This window comes from Pristis pectinata, chromosome 10, assembly GCF_009764475.1.
Source record: "Pristis pectinata isolate sPriPec2 chromosome 10, sPriPec2.1.pri, whole genome shotgun sequence".
NCBI classification, from domain to species: Eukaryota; Metazoa; Chordata; class Chondrichthyes; order Rhinopristiformes; family Pristidae; genus Pristis; species Pristis pectinata.
The window spans coordinates 11,160,385-11,177,807 of record NC_067414.1 but is presented as its reverse complement, the minus strand read 5'-3'; the positions used below and the strand labels follow the sequence as shown (position 1 = coordinate 11,177,807).

Here is a 17,423-nt window from a genome sequence, read left to right as displayed (position 1 = left end):
ACTTGCAGATGGCATGGAAATTGGTGAAGTCATAAAAAGTAAAGAGAGTTTTCTAGGAAAGATGTGGTAGCAATAGAGTGTAGAAGAGATTTACCCAAATGTTGCCTGCAATGGAGGGCTGTAGTTGTAAGGAGAGGGTGGATAGGCTGCGTTTGATCTCACTGGAACATAGGAGGCTGAAGGTTGACCTGAAGGTTTATAAAATTATAAGGGTCATAGATAGGATAGATATGTAGAGTCTTTTTCCCTGGGCAGGAGAGTCTAGAGCTAGGGGGCATAGGTTTAAAGTGAGAGGAGAGAAATTTGAAGGAGACCTGAGGGGTAAGGTTTTCCAAGCAGAGAGTGGCGGTTATCCAGAATGAGTTGTCAGGGGACGTGATAGAGGAGATACAATTGCAACATTTGCAAGGCATTCGGACAGGTTCTCAGAAATGGCGTAGAGAGATACAGGCCTAACATAGGCAAATGAGATAAGCATAGTTGGGCATCACATAATTCTGTAAAATGGATTCCATATTCCTAGTGCCACCCTGAATGCTTTTTCTCCTCTTTGAGCAGTAATGGACCAGGGACTTCTTAGAGTTAGTGGGAATGTTGTATTTTCCCCAAAGAAATGTTCAGAACAGCTTCAAATCTTTCCTTATCTCTTCTTGTGACAAAACTTGGAATAAAGTGTCTACTTTGGGAGTCTAGTTTTGGGTGTGCAAAGAACATGGCCTGCCCAGCAGAGTCAACTGAGTGTAATGAGAACCCCAGCGCTGGGGATATTGGCCTGGGAGAGGATATGGATATTGATTTGCTTATGCTGCTAGTGGATTAGGGATAAATTTGCAGATACTAGAATTGGTAGTACCTCTCCTGTGCTAACTACTGCACTACACTAGTCAGTCCTGATGGAGGGTTTTTGATCTTAAACATTAAGTCTGTTCTCTTTCTATAGATGCTGTCTTACCTGCTGAGTGTTTCCAGCATTTTCTATTTTTATTTCAAATTTCCAGTGTCTTTTTTTTTTGAGTTTCATTTATTCTACACTTAAATGGTTACAGTCACATTGTGTTAATCACTACAACTCAGCTCAAAAATAGTTACTTGTGAAAAGCAATTTCTGCAAACGTCAGATCTTGTTGCAAGATGCCACTTTTTGGCAAACATGCAAGTTCAGCTGATTTCCCAAACCTCGATTCCAACTTCTAACTTTTTTATTACCTTAGAAACTACTGCTTTGCCACTTCATATTTTATTCAATAACCTAAGTGGGAAAGCTACAGAGGCCAGGAAACTGACAGCACGAAGGGCAGTGTCTGAGAGATCAACAGTCCTAGATAACCAAATTGTTTGAAATCAGGACCACAAATCAGACATTCCAGATTTCAACTGCAAATGAACCACTAATTTTCCTAAAGTATTTCCAGTGATAAATCACTGCCTTCTGGCAATATTCTCCCAAGCAGTAAAAGACTACTCTGCCATGCAATATTGTAACAATCTCTCAATACAAAAAGACTTTTATGACCTAATACCATTTTATTTTACTAGGTCAATCATAATTGCTTAACTAAAAGTGATTAAAGTAGTGACCTCAAAAATATAGCTAGGCTTCAAAACCACAGCTTGAATAGTTGAACAAGTAACTGCACCATTTAGAATTAATATTTGAAATCATTGCTGGAAAACAGTGTTTCCAAAAATTTAATGTGAAATTGGTTAAATTTGTCTTTCAAAGAGGATATTACGGACTTTAAATCCCATGATTTTTTTTTGCAGGTTATATACAGGAAAAGCTGTACAACACAGAGCATTGTAAGTGAATCCTGGCTTACTTGCAATTAAAGATACAGCGGAGCAGAAAAACTGATGGCAAAGTACAACTTTATGTCAGGGTTCCAAAGTACATTTTATATCATTGGAATCCTTCAAACAAATAAACCTAACTGACCTTTAGCTAGAGATCACATTGTTATAGACACAGTTCTGAGTGGAAATGTCAAAGATAATAAAAAATTGTGTTCTCTTCTGACATCATAGTAGCACATAACATTACTGATTAGGGCCAAAATATTTCAGGGATTGCAGCTTCTTTCCCAACAGTGCTAATCTATGCAAATCCTTCAGTCTTGTTCTGCAAAACTTGACCACCTTAATCCAATCTTTATGCTTCCAATTTCTTGCACTACATTTCAACTGGACACCAATTATTAAGAACACAAGCCAGAAAGCAAAATTTGATACCCCAATTTTTATTGTTACCAATGAGTTACATACCTTTACTTTGACAAGCCTTTTTGCTGTCTTGATCTTGGCTTCACAGAATGCACCTCTGTATTTAGCACTCACATCAGTACCAACTGTTAGATAAGGAGGTTCATCGATTGCCTTTAAAAGTAAACAAAAGCATACTTCAACATCATTGGTCTGGTTAGCCTTAGTTAAACAGTACTAGTACATCTGTGTACTGCACAATACTCAGATTCTGCAAGAGCTCTTCCTGCTTGAAATATGTTGAGAACATAATCGGAGCCTGCCAAGAATGGCAGACTGCCAACAGTCTACTGCAGCTTGGGAGTGCCTGCTTTCCATTCATCTTGATAGAATATTAAAACAACTGAGAGTATTCATGTTCCATTTCCTGCTGGTGAAAGTGGAAAAAGCACCTTACACTGCAATATGATTACACACTGGAACACCAAGCAGGTAGAACCTAGGCACGAGAAGTCAGAGGAGTAACAATCACAACAATTCATTATTTTGTACAGCTGTTGCAGTGAGCTTTCAAATCAATGACTCTTAATAATAAGTTTGTTTGAAAAGATGGCACCATCTCAGTTCCCCTGCTTGACTTAGAACTCAGATCAAAATCTTTGTTACAAAGTTCTTCTGCCTGTGATCTGCCAGCTAGAAGTATTCATGAAGAGGTAAACTGAAGGAAAAAAAATACTATTTACAGATATTGCATTTTTGTCATAAACTACAGAAATACAGACATTGCAAATTGTTATCACCTGAACTTTTCCAGATATCTACATTTTCAATCTTCTAAAAATAAAAGAAGTTCCGAAAATATATATGCTTGTTTTACTTTCAGTTCAGTTTTTGTATTGATGGAAGTATTTGGTATGGGTACAAACTACTGCTGATGCAGGAGGTCATCCAGATTCAAGGAATTGGACACCGATAAAGCTAAAAATCTAGAAATCAATTATAGATGACTATCTGAAAATTTCATGTGGGTTTTTTTGTCACTTTTTCCCCCCCTCTTTTCTACTGCTGGTTTTAGTCTCAGATTGGGCAATCCAGGGCTGGCAAACCCAGGTTAAGTCACTGGCTATGCAGCAACAAAAGTTTTGTACCACCCACCGCTAAATCCCAGGTCTCTTGACTTCCAAAGCTGTCAGCTGTCAAATTCAGCAGCCAAGTTCTTCGATACCTGCAACTCCAAATCCACTTTGGATTCATGCAAGAGCAGTAATATAACAATAAAGTGAATGAACAATGTCACATATTGTCCTAGTTTTCTACCCCACCATCTGACTTTGAAACATTTAAGTTCACACCAAATTAAACCCAGAAACTTTCAGTCAAGCATGCTGGTTTACTCAACTGAATTGTCTACAAGATTACCTTGAGACAGCTCCTAACAACACAAATTGTACATAAACTACAACAGTACAGCACTTTTTACCAACGTGCCACAAGGACAATTCTACTTCTGATCCAAATATATTAAAGAGTCCCTCAACTTAAGCTAGTTAAACATTAAGATTTGAGTCCCTAATAAACTAAACAATTTAATTTGCATCAAAAAAAGGAAAGAAAAAGCAGACATTTAAGGTGACTAATAAATCAAACAGATAATTTCCTTTGGGTTGGGGGGGGGGGAATCCTTTTGAGTCTGTAATCGTGCCATTTTCAATTAAACACATGGAGAAAGATGTAGGTCGATGAATTGCGGAAATGTGCAATCTTCCCATGTAGCCAATAACATTGACAGCAGTCCATAGGGTCAAAACCCAATTAGGAATACTCCCCATCATCAACACTGATTGGAACAAGACCCATCAATATTTACCTTCCTATTTTTCCCCAAGAACTCCAATGCTACCTACAACATCCAATGATAATACAAAGCACAAAGCAAATTTCACCTTCCAGCATACTACTCCATTTGTACAATGTTATCCACGTTCTGTAGCAATTCCTACCTTGACTGTACTTGTTGCAAGTTGAACACTAGTTACATGGAATCACAGTTAAATGTGGTGTGTAAAACCCGAGCCTGCAACCATTAGTTTCCAAAAAGCCTCCACTGTAGCTTAGATTGGCAAATTACTGGTACAGACTCACTAAGGAACACAAAAATAAGACTCACAGTCAACTGCAACACTGTGGGAAAGCTACACAGTTGGTGCTAAAATCTTTTGTACGAGTCTTTTGAGGTCCCAGCTGCCCCTTGAAATGTGAGAGGTCCCATGGAACTCCTCATTAGAAGAGTAGGGTAAATCTTCATGGTGTCCTAAACAATTCACAGGCCTAAATCAGAATTTCCAAAACAGACTTTCTGGCAAGCAGGCCTCCAGTTTCACAATTATAACAAACTTCCAGTCATGCTATGCATAGTTTTAAGACCAAACCTTAATTCCAAAGCTATCCAGAAAACTCAACCTTCACATGAATTTTAGATACTCCTAAAAAGATATCTCAGAGAAACTTCTATAGATGGTAACTTTGTAAATCACTGCCATTTGAAATCCATTTTTTTATCTCCTTTAATATTCAATGTTTACAAGTACGGGATTACAGGATTTTATAGCAGTTAATTATCCAATTAATTACAATAACACAGCAAAAGGGTTTGCTGCAGTACCTTGTAAAATGGAACTTAGAAGCAACAACAAATTTGAATCTCAACCACTATATATTGAATAAATGGAATAATAAACTGGCATTATAGTGCACTTTTAACAACCTTGGGACTGCTCATGCCAATGAAGAACCTATTGGAATGTGGGCACTGCTATAGAATGGGAAAGGCACTGACCAATTTAAGCACACATAGCAGTGAAGCAATTTGCTTTTGTGATGCATGTTGAGATAGATACGTTAGCCAGCATCCCAGGCTGGATTCACTACTTTTTGTCTCAGGGGTGAGAGTATAACCACAGAGCCATAAACCATTAAAATGAAAGTTCACCTTCACTATCCCACTGTGCTTCATTGAAAGAGTATATTGATTAAAACTAATGCAGAATATTTAAATCACCACACTGAACACAAGGAAATAACACTTGTGCCAGAAATGTGCTGACTGTGCATCTGACAGGCAAGCCAGGAAATTACGGTTGGATTTTGAAAGAATTATAGTTGGAAACATTTTATATGACAAATCAAACTGGAATGTGGGTCACAACTTGGTTTCTGTAATGCAACTTCAAAACTTGTTCTTTGATCGCACTAATTGACGTCTTCTATAATGACTTATTTGATGGATGTGGAATGATCATGGCTGATGAACCTTTACTAAGGGGACTATGCACTATGTACCTGCTGTACTGGTTCAGACACCATCTACTTTAAGAATAATCAGTTTGTTCTTCTCAAATTTTTGACCTGAATACCTGTTTGGGCTTGAGGATAGAGGGAGGAAAAAGGGGTAAAGATAATATTTTATTTTCCACAAGTAGATACATGAAGCACTCTTCCATTCAAACTTATTCATGTTAATAAAAATTCTTGAAAGTCTCTTCTCTTTCACATTCGTCATTTGATAAACTATAGCCACATTACCATTAGTCATCCAATAATAACGTTAAATGGAATTGTTTGGATATTTCTTAATATCATTAAAACATTTTAAAACCTTTATTTTAAATTAAATTTCATTTGTAGTCTAAAAGGGAATTTCTATTTAGCTCAATCTGTACTGTACCATGTGTGGAAACAGCAGTTTAATGTCGGCCAAAAATAACAACTAACAGAAAAGCCAAGGATCTCTTTGGTCTCCATACTTGCAACACCAGCTGACAAAAACAGAATCTCTTTTTACCTTTTCCTTGCTGTATCTCAATGTGAACTGTGTCCAGGATGTTTGTTACAATTCTCATACAGTATTATAGGTTGTAGAATGATCCAACCACGCAAATTAAAATAAACAGCAGTATGTTTTCCCCCATATCAATTTTTTTTTACATTTAGTATTAGACACAAAGTCAACAGACTGATCACGGTGCATTATGCCAGAAAACAGATTTAAGTCCACCCTTTATACAGATTTGGTAATAATTTAACAGCAAGCGCATATTCTTCTTTCTGCCAATACCTCTCGATGCTTGTGTCAGTCAACAACAGTTAGTAACACAATACAGATAACTCCAGAATCTCAAGGTACCAAATTACTTCCTTCAATTATTACAACTGAAGCAAACAGCTCAAGCAAATAGTAACCCCTTTGTTAACAGACTGATTATCAACCATCTCTGAGATCCATGTTTTCAATAGGATTGAATTGATGCCCATGTTTTTTCAAACTGTAATATCTGGAATTCAGATCATGCATGGTTCCAATAATATATGATTTTACAAACTGATTGCGATGAGTCTATGGATTCAACTCAAGGACACAACCTGCAATTCCATAGCATCTTCCACAGGCTCAACTCATCTGAAAGTGTTTTATGGCCAATGAAGTAGTTTTAACCTGTAGTCATTATTGAAATATAGGAAACATGGCAGCCAATTTGTGCACAGCATGGTCTCTCAAACAGTAATTTGATAACGTCTAGATTATGCATTTTTATAAGGTCAATTGCGAAGTTAATTTTAGCCAGGATACGGCAATAACTGCAACTCTTTCTCAAAATATTGCTATCAAATCTTTTACATTACCCAAGAGAGCAGATTTATCTGCTCCCTTGGGTGGGTGCAAGTTCTTGCATCTTCACTGCAGTCCTTGTAGTGGAGGCACTCCCAAATGACAGCTCCTCCAATAGTGCATGCTCCAAACATTTTTCAACAACTGTACCAATCTCAGTCTTGCAAGTTAATACAATATAAATGGGCCAGCAACTTTCTGTAATTTGCAGATAAAATAAACTAGTGCAGATGAATTGTGTAAAGCAATGCAAAAGGGATTTCAGGAGCTATATAATTACAGGTTGAAGTAACATACTAAAAAAATTGTTCAGTCTTTTACACCAAAAAGACTACATGTGCATGTTACACAACAAAAGTAGCATTCAATAGAGCTCTGCAATCCTGCCATACCTAGTCTAAATGGCAATTGTCAATTAAACACTAACAGGAGGAGATGATTCTAAGGGCGTCCTCATTCTCAACAATGAAGGGGTCTACCATGAGGCTGAAGCACTGTGTTCAGCCAGAAGTTCCAAGTGGGTAATCCATCTCATTTCCCTCCTGAGATCTCCACCATTACAGAAACCAGTCTTCAGCCAATTTGATTCACTCCAAACAGTGTTAAGAAATGGCTGAGATCACTGCTTACTGCAAAGGCTATGGAACCTAACAATATCTTAGATGAATTACTGAAGACCTATGCTCCAGAGTCAGCCATGCCTCAAGTCAAGCTCTTCCATTACAGATACAAAACTGAGCTGTACTAGACAATGTGGCAAATTACTAAGCAATGACCTGTCCACAAAAAAGTAGGAAAAATCCAATTTGGACATCAAGGTGAAAACATTCCATACCTCATACGAGGTTGTGGTTGCTGGAGAGCAATCATTCCAGCTCCAGATCATTATCACAGGAGTTCCCCAGAGCAGTGACCAAGTCTTAACCATCTTCAGTTGTTTTATCACCAACCTTCCTTTCACCAAAAGGTAAGAAATGACAATTGCACAATGTTTAATTCCATTTGCAACTCCTCAGCAAATGAAACTGCCCATGCCGACATGCAGCAAGACTTTGATGGCATTCAGCCAGGGGCTAATGGTGGCTAGCAACATTTGTGTCACAAAAGTGCCAGGTAATGGCCATCTCCAACAAGAGTGCCTAATCACCCTTGACTTTAATGGTAATAACATCAGAATTCCCCATCTTCACATCCTGGGGGATACCAAAAGCCAAAACTTATCAGAACCAGCTATATAAATACTGTGGCTACAAGAGCAGATCAAACACTGGGTATCATGTGGTGAGTGACTTGTCCCCTAACCCTCTCCATCAACCCTTCGATGCACAAGTCATGATGGAATGCTTTTCATTTGTCTGAAAGAGTGGAGATCCAACAAAACTCAAGAAGCTATCAAGGACAATAAAGCCTGCTTGATCAGTTTGATCAGCCTGCTTGAATCAAGCCTGCTTGATTCACCACTTGAAACATTCATTGCCCTCACCATAGTGGCCATAGTGTGTACCATCTATGAAGTACAGTTTTGACAGCACCTTCCAAACCAGCATCCTCTACTGGCCATGGGAATACCACCACTTCAATATTCCCTCCGAGTTGCACACTATTCTGACCTGGAAATAGATCATCATTCCTTCACTTCAGAGTCAAATTTACTGTCATACGCACAAGTACAGGTATGCACAGCTGCAATAAAAAACTTACTTGCAGCAGCATCACACTCACATAACATCAGATAAGCAGTATTCACAAAAAAAACATAAATTATACACAATTCCTACAAAAAAGAACATAATTAGAATTTTTAAAAATATCCATTTTAGTGCTAAGTAATCAAAAGTCATGGTGTTACTATACCGAACTAGTGATTAGGGTTGTGCTGGTTGGTTCAAGAACCAAATGGTTGAAGGGAAGTAGTTGTTCTTGAACCTGGTGGTGTGGGACTTCAGGCTTCTGTATCTCCTGCCCGATGGTAATTGCAAGAAGATGGCACGGCTGGGTGGTGGAGACCTTTGATGTTGTAATTTGCCTTCTTGAGGCAGTGCCTCCTGTAGATACTACCGATGGTGGGGAGGGATGTGCCCATGTTGTATTGGGCAGAGTCCACTACTCTCTGCAGCTTCTTATGTTCCTGTGCATTCGAATTGCCGACCCAGACTGCGATACAACCAGTCAGGATTCTTTCAACACTACATCTGCAGAAGTTTGTTAGAGTGTTCGGTGACATGCTGAACCTCCTTAGCCTTCCATTGCTTCTTTGTGCTGGGCCCAGGACAGGTCATCCGATATGTTAACGCTCAGGAATTTAAAGCTGCTGCTCCCTCCACTGCCAATGTAGACTGGCGCACGTTCGCCCTCCTTCCCCTTCCTAAAGTCACAATCAGCTCTTTAGTTTTACTGATGTTGAGCGAGAGGTTGTTGTTGCAGCACCACTCAACCAGTTTAAATTTTGCAACTATTTGCTTGACAACATTATTGGAATATCTTTAACAGAAAGACTACAGCAACGCAAGATGATGCTCACCACGACCTACTCATGGGCAAATAGGAATAGGCAATAAATGCTGGCCTTACGGCAACACCCAGATCCCAAAAAATGACTAAATTAAAAAATCAAAGCTCCCCTCAAGGCCAGATTTTGTTACAGTTTAACCATTTTCACCTATTCACATATCACACACAACAACCACATGCTGGAGTCCTTAGAGAGCTATGATTGCATAAACTTTCTATATTTTCCAATTAATACCTTCTCAAACACACATTCATGAAAAACTTCAACAAAGTAATGACATGTATCACCTACAAGATACTTGACATTTGGTGATTAATTTGATTACAATGAGATTTAAAAATAAATCTACTGAGCTCAACAAATTACTTATTTACTTGACAAGGTAATCAGATGTCTCTCCCAAAATCTCATTTAGAAATCAGCCAATAAGAGGACATGTTGTGATACATCCAGGAAGGACAGCACTATGATGAGCACCACCTCATGATAGAAAACAGGAGAACCAAAGAAGATTTGGCATTATACAGTGTTATTAAATAACTGGCTGGCGGCATGTAGCACCTTCTGAGATGCACCAATTTTAAATCATACAAATCAGATAAAATTCTGCACCAAGGAAAGAAGTTACGATCAATTGGATTATCTTTAGCAATTCTCCCATATTTTCAAAGACCAAACTTTTTACAATTTATATAAATGACCTTGATGAAGAGACTGAAGTCATGGTTGCTAAATAACACAAAGATAAGTTATGAAAAGGACATAAAAGGAGGCTACGTGGATTAAATGAATGGGCAAGAATCTGTCAAATCGAGTATAATGTGAGAAAACGTGAAACTGTCCATTTTTGGAAGGAAAAATATAAGCAAATTAATATCTGAAAAGTGAAAGATTGCAGAGCTCAGAGATGCAAAAGGCTGGTATCCAGGTACTGCAAGTAATTAATGCAAAGGAAACTGAATTCAAAAGCAGGGAGGTTATGGATCATTTTAAAAAAAACAATGTTGAGACTACATCTGGACTAATGTGTACAGCATTGGTCTCCTCATTTAAGGAAGAATACGAATGTATCAGATGCAGTTCAGTGAAGGTTTACACAAGAAGATTAAAATAAAATAGGAACAGGAGTAGCCAGCTGGCCCGTTGACTCTGTCCTGCGATTCATTGTAATTAAGGCTAATCTTCGATCTCCGAGCCTCTTTCCTGCACTATCCCCATATCCTTGATTCCCTTAATGCCCAGAAGACTATCAATCTCTGTTTTGAATGAACACAACTGAGCCTTCAGAGTACTCCAGGGTAGAGGATTCCAAAGGCTCACTACCCTCTGCATGGAGACATTTGTCCTTCACCAACAGCCTAAACCATAACCCCTTATTTTGAAACTGTGTCCATGTCCTAGACTCATCAGCCAAAAGAAACATCCTCCCTGCAAATATCCCTGTCAAAACCTTTAAGAATTTTCTATGTTGCAATGAGATCTCCTCTCATTCTTAAGTATAGAATATATAGTCACAGTGTATTCAATCTCTCCTCATGCTGTGCTCCCTTATGGCAAGTAGGTAAGGAGATCCAAACGGCACCAAATATTCTAGCTGCAGTCTCACCAAGGCACAATGCAATTACAATTAGACTTCCTTGTGCCTGCATTCAAATCCTCTTGTAATGAAGGCTAACATGCCATTTACCTACTGTCCCAACACGTTGGCTTTCAGTGACTTGTGTAGAAACCCACCCAGGTCTCTAAGAACATCATTACTACCCACCATTGAACAAATACTCCACTTTTCTGTTACAGATATGCAAGTGAATGACCTCGCATCTTCCCACATTGTATTCCATCGGCCGTGGTTCTCCCACTCACTCAGCTTGTCCATATCCCCCTTAAGTTTCTTTAATGGAATTGGTTTATTGTTGTCACATGTACAGAGATACAGTGAAATCACTACAGGCCATCCCCAAATAATGAACAGGTTCTGTTTTTACAAATGTCCATAAGTTGATTTTGTCTGTAAGTCGGAAAATACATAAAAATCACTCGCTATGGTAACCATACCTCCACAGTATTGTAATGAATGGCATCAAAAGCACTTAAAACTGATAAGAACAATTACTAAGCATGGAGAGAGAGAGAGGAAACCAGTTCTGCTGCCTGTAGGAACAAACGTATAAATGTCACACTTTGGAAGCTCATTTGTATGTACAGGTGTCCAAAACCGAGGGACAGCCAGTATTGTATAACAGATTTTTAAAAAAGTGAAATAAAAGTGTGTTTGGTTATTAATGGGAGTAACATTCAAATCTGTTAGTCCAGCACTATCGAACTCCCAAGAGTCCTGGACTATCAGAGCTCACCTGAGAATTAGTTCAAATCCCACTCCAAACACTTGAGCACAAATTCTATTCAAATTTTAGTTCTACATCAAGAAATAGTTGCATTGTCGGGTCAGATGTTAGCTATAGCCTGCCGCCTCAGGCGGATGTAAGGCTAGCTAACATAGATTATGAATATCTGTCACTGGAGTAAGCCGTGCATAAATTGGTTGTTGCAGTACCGACACTGCACTTCACGAGGTATTTCAGAAAGCAGTTCGGGAGACGATGAGCAGTACAGACCCATCATCTTTTTTTTGGGTTCTGCTCTTGCCTATCAAATCCTCCGGAAGTTTACATCAAAATCAAATCAACAAATCTTACTGGACAGTCCAGGAACTGAAAGCGTTCTGGTGTTGCAGATAGTTAACCCATGTACCTCTCCAAGGAATAGTTGAGTACTGGCTTTCATTGAAGCTTTCTTCTGTAGGAAGGTGGAGATTTACTGGTTCTTTCTATTTTACTTATATGGCTCCTAAAAGACTGACCAAGGAACAGCACTGACATCCATGTACATCACTGCTAATGATTCCCACAACCCACTCTACAAACTGAAGAGGGCAGCATGGACGCGGGAATACAAAAGGAGCATTTTGTCAAAGGGAGAATACTATATGACTTTACTACAAAAATCTTTTCCTTAAAATATGAGATTTGCATACTTTACATTGCACACTCACTTGAAAATAAAGAACAAATAGTCATTGGTTAACTTCTTCCTCCTGCTCACCAAATGAGCCTGAGTTTATCATGCAGGTTAACACTTAACAGTGTAGCACTGAGATGACAGCTTAAAATATTTCTTCATGTCCTGTGGTGGGGCTTGTATTATGTTTGAATGCACACCTTTGACCAGAATGAGCCTAGCAATCAAAGAGACAAAGCCCAAAACCTTCAAAGAATTCATTTCATTTCTCGGTGTACTTTATGACCTCCAACATCCTCATCCACTTTCCTACCAATGCAGTGCCTTTGAAGTGTAGTTACTGTTTGTGATGTAGGCAGCACAGCTCTCAATTCCCACATACAGCAGTGTAATAATGACAGATTTTGTTGAAGGATAGGTCCTGGGACACCAGGAATTGTGCCTGCTGCTCTTCGGTTCTACCCAAAACTGCAGTGTGGCCCTCAAGAGTGATACAGTGGAATAATGGCTCAGTTACTGGACTGGTAGTCGGAGATCTGGGCTTCTGACTGGGAGACTCAAGTCTAAGTCCCACACTTCCAGATGGGCTCTTTGAAATCAAGTAATTAAATTAATCTGGAATAAAAAACTAATGTTCAGTAATGGTGATCCTGGACTTATCCAACTGTCAGAAAAGCCATTTGGTTCACTAATATTCTACAAAGAATAAAATCTGCCACTTCTACCCAGTCTGGCCCACGTGTAACTACAAACCACAGGCAAAATCATTAACTAAATACAACGTGAATAAAATGGCTCTGCAAGTCAGAGCTTAAAAAGAAAGAAATGATTAGCAACAAACGCCGATAACTCCCACATTCTATGTAAAAAATATAAAAGTACACTGTATGCTTCAAATAACCATCAAACTAGATTTTCTGCTCAAACTCAGAAGTGAAAATGTAATCAAATAAATCACTGCTAACAGATTAGCTTTGATACAAATTAAATATCAGTGCAACCAAAAACATGACTGTATAATTGACCCTCTTAAGCAGAACAGTGAAAATACAAGCTGCTAATTCTTGACAAGCAATGGGACCGATTCACCTGAATTATCGATTCACTAATAATAGTTTCAATTCCAAAACCTGGTTTAGAGATTATGCATTATGAGGAGAGAATAAGGGAGCTAAGAGCTTTACTTTTTGGAGAAGAGGAGGATGAGAGGAGACATGATGGAGGTGTACAAGGTATTAAGAGGAATAGATAGAGTGGACAGCCAGTGCCTCTTTCCCAGGGCACCAATGCTCAATACAAGAGGGCATGGCTTTAAAGTAACGGGTGGGAAGTTCAAGGGAGATATCAGAGGAAGATTTTTTACCCAGAGAGTGGTTGGGGCATGGAATGTGCTGCCTGGGGCAGTGGTGGAGGCAGGTACATTGGTCAAATTCAACAGATTACTAGATAAGCATATGGAGGAATTTAAAATAGAGGGATATGTGGGGGGAAGGGGGTTAGATAGTCTTAGGCGAGGTTTAAAGGTCAGCACAACCTTGTGGGCCGAAGGGCCTGTATTGTGCTGTACTGTTCTATGTTCAAACTGTTCAGAAGCCTAATCATGCTCCAGTGGTCCTCCTTAAACATGAAAACATATAATTCTGTCTTTAAAATCTGTTTAAAAACACCTGAAACAAGCAGCACAAAAAATGCCTGGACTGCCCAGCACATTACATCTACATTGTTGTTTTTCTCTTTTGGGTATTTTCCCCCCATTCCATTTTCTGAAATATCCCCGTGTCCATACACTGTCTCTAAACAACAAGTTATTTGAATAACGAATGTAAAAGCTTAAACAAAGCAGTATGCTTTTAAGAGCAACTTAAAAGAGAATTGAACCATTTAGGGGAGGAGTTGTTGAGCTTTGGGCCAAAATATAATGCAGCAAGTCTGGCAGAATTGGAGAATTCTCTGAGGGTTTTAAGGCTGGAGGAGGTCACAAAGAACTGAAGGAAAGAAGCCAAAAGAGATGCTTTAAGTATTTTAAGCAGTACAACATTACTCGAACAGGAGCCAGAGGCAGGATGATGAGCAAAGGGAAACGAAGGCAAGTTTGATGATTGTATGACTATCTGATTCTTTCCTCTCTTGTGCTTGAAGGGGTAGGGTAAACAATAAACAGACCTGCAACAAGTAACCTATCCTGAGGAGGAGGATACCAAGATTAAGATCAGTTAACCCACCTCGAGAATCACACAGTGATTCATCAAAGTAAATGCAGGGGTTTCTAATGACCATTATCCGTGCAATGTTTCTATCACAACAGAACTAGAAGATGCTCAATGCCATACAAGTAAGTTGTATCTATACAGCACCTTCCACAAGTGAAGGTGTTGTAACGACTAAAATATAGTCACTACTATAATGTAGAAACTGCAGCAGCTCAGTTGCACGTAACAAAGTCCTACAAATGCCAATGTGATAGCGACTAATCTGTTATTTTGGTACAGTCATGGAATTTAAACACCAAATCATTAGAAACAAGAGTGCTGCAACTATTCATTGACTTCTAAAACACTTCAGCACAGTGCACACTGACCTTCAAGTCATTTTTACCCATTCTGTTATTACAAACACCACTCCCCCCTGGTCTGCAGGCCACTGCAGGCATTTCAGCCAAGGGTGACAAACCTCTGCTTTGGGGAAATCTGAACAGAAGCTCACCTGATCAGAATCACAGATTTTATTGTGATTATTTATAGTGTTTGCTTCTCTGCCACTTACCTAGTATTAAGTGCAATGTGTCTGTCAAATTCAAAGCGGTGTGGATTAATCAGCTTGGCCTGCCTAATGCCCACAATGCCACAAGCCTGAACTGGTTATTTGTGGAGGTGGTTTGAGCAATTCTGTATTGTTGTTGCACTGCACCCAGTAGAAGTAAACAGACAAAGCAAGAGCCGGCTTCAGGAGCTGATTTTAATTTAACACAAGAATAGCTAAGAACTGCCCTTTTTTTGCACAACCGAAACTAACCCCGAGTAACCATTTACAGAATTCAAGTGTTAGACTTTTAATTTAGTCCCAGTAGTCTGCCGTTAAAATGCGGTATATGAAAGGCAAGTCAAATTCGAGTCGATCTGATTACATTGTTCGCACGACACAACCGAAATTCTCTGCATCGTTTGGAAAGCTTCGCTTTTTACAGAAAACACATTTTGCGGTATCGCAAAAAATACTACCGAGACGTTTCCACCGAGTCTCGAGATGACAACACCTAAAACGAGATTTTTTTAAAAAAAATCCAAACATTTAAAAACTACCGTAGTACACACAGGTTGCGGAAACAAACAAACCAATCTTCGGATCATTCCATCATAAATGTCATTGCTTTACTTAGACTGGCAGTTCAAGGAATAAAACGGTCCCTATATTACACCGTCTGGGCCAGCCGTAATGTTGCCGCACTAAATAAGCAGTTTGTATTTGCCGTTGCTTTGTCATGCAGCATACTCCAACTACATCAAACACACATCTGCAGTGGGAAAACCCCAGTGTAACAACACGACACTCGAAAAACCCTAATTAAACTATAACACCGGTCGATTATTTTTTTCGATCAAGCCGGAGAAAAAAAATGTAAGGTTTTCTTTTACCTTCATGTTAATTCGAAATATACCAAATCGGCGTCCGAAGCAAGAAAGTCAACTGTCGTTATTCCTAAAGAAAAGGAACACACACAAGAAAAAAATCCATTTGGAAAAAGAACTGATCGACATCTCCTTTCAGGACAGACTCCCCACCACCAGCCCCAACCCCCACTTCGAGAATGGCAGGCGAGGCAATGCCAATACAGGATCATCGGTCGCGAGTGACGATACAATTCCCCACATTATTTTCATCTCCTTGCTTTAGACGCGAATGTTACCTTTGCCCAGAACATATTACACAGCAGCGGGAAGAAAAGATGATGAATGGCGGATGGGTTGAAATGCACAGGATCAGGAGGGGTTGTAATCGTGCGACTCAGAGTGATGGAGCTGATGCGTTTCTCCCCCTCCTCTCTCTCCCCACCGCCACTCTCTAGTTATGTCAATGACGCCATTTCAGCCAGATCCCAAAGTTACACACGGACTGCATCAGTGCCAGTGGTCGGGAGAGGAGGGGGAGGCGAGACGAGTTAAGAGGGCGAAGAGATGGAGGGAGAGAGGTGCAAAGAGGTCAAGGAAAGGGAGAGGGAAAAAAAAGGTTAAGCAGGTGAAGAGAGACGGACGGAGTCTTCTCAATCATTGGCCACACGTACACAGAGCGGAGCTGTGGCGCTGCTGGAGAGCCTGCAACCACCCCCCCCCCCCCCCCTCTCTCGCCCGAGCTCAATTTCCCCAAAGCACCGACACGACTTGAGAGAGGGCCGGAGCCTGGCCGTGGCCGCTCTCGGACCCCCCACCTCCACTTCCCCGGGTCGGAGGAGGGGGTGGGTTGAGGTGATTGACACGGGGACTCCTCAGAGCCGCCGCGGCTCCTCATTGTTTAAATCTGCCCCCCCCCCCCACCACCGTCGCCGGAGAGCGGACGGAGCCCACCCTGCCCTCTCGCCCGCCGCTCACTCGCACTCCCCCTCACCGAAGGTGGAGACTGCAGCAGCGTCTGCCTCACAGGCCGGGGCCGCCCGCCCGCTGTCCGAGCCGGCTTCTGCTCGGCATTCGAGCCGCGAATCGAAGTGGTGGTGGGGGGAAGGCGATGACCTACTCCTCCTCCTTCCCCGGCCCACGATCGGCCGGGACTGACAGGAGACGCAGGCCGCTGTTAAAGCGCCGGCCGCCAGCCGAAAGCAACCGAGAGAGGAGTCGGGTTGGGGGGGGGGGGGCGGTGGAAGAGGAGAGAATAAAAAAAACACACACTCGACCCCTCTCAGCAACAAACAACCCTTCCCATTGGCTCGCCGTCACACGGCAACCGCGGCACCAGCGCGCCCATTGGCCCTGCCCCCCTCCACCCGCTGGCCTGTGTGGCGTGGGCGCCGCCGGGAGATGTAGTTCTCCCTCCCTTCCC

General features: G+C 40.6%; 1 protein-coding gene across 4 annotated transcripts in view; it reads right to left on the bottom strand.

The window, feature by feature from the left end:
• arid4b (AT-rich interaction domain 4B) overlaps window positions 1-17,269 on the bottom strand; it is a 123,739-nt gene extending 106,470 nt beyond the window's left edge. For all 4 annotated transcript variants that reach the window (XR_007957025.1, XM_052025003.1, XM_052025005.1 and 1 more), the window contains exons 1-3: window positions 16,995-17,269; window positions 16,028-16,091; window positions 2,263-2,373 (exon numbers count right to left, since the gene is read on the bottom strand). Coding sequence is in view for 3 of the 4 variants with exons in the window: in XM_052025003.1 (XP_051880963.1) it covers window positions 2,263-2,373; window positions 16,028-16,033 (117 nt within the window). In the remaining variant the exon portion in view is untranslated. The remainder of the gene's footprint in view (window positions 1-2,262; window positions 2,374-16,027; window positions 16,092-16,994) is intronic.
• Window positions 17,270-17,423: the final 154 nt, after the last annotated feature.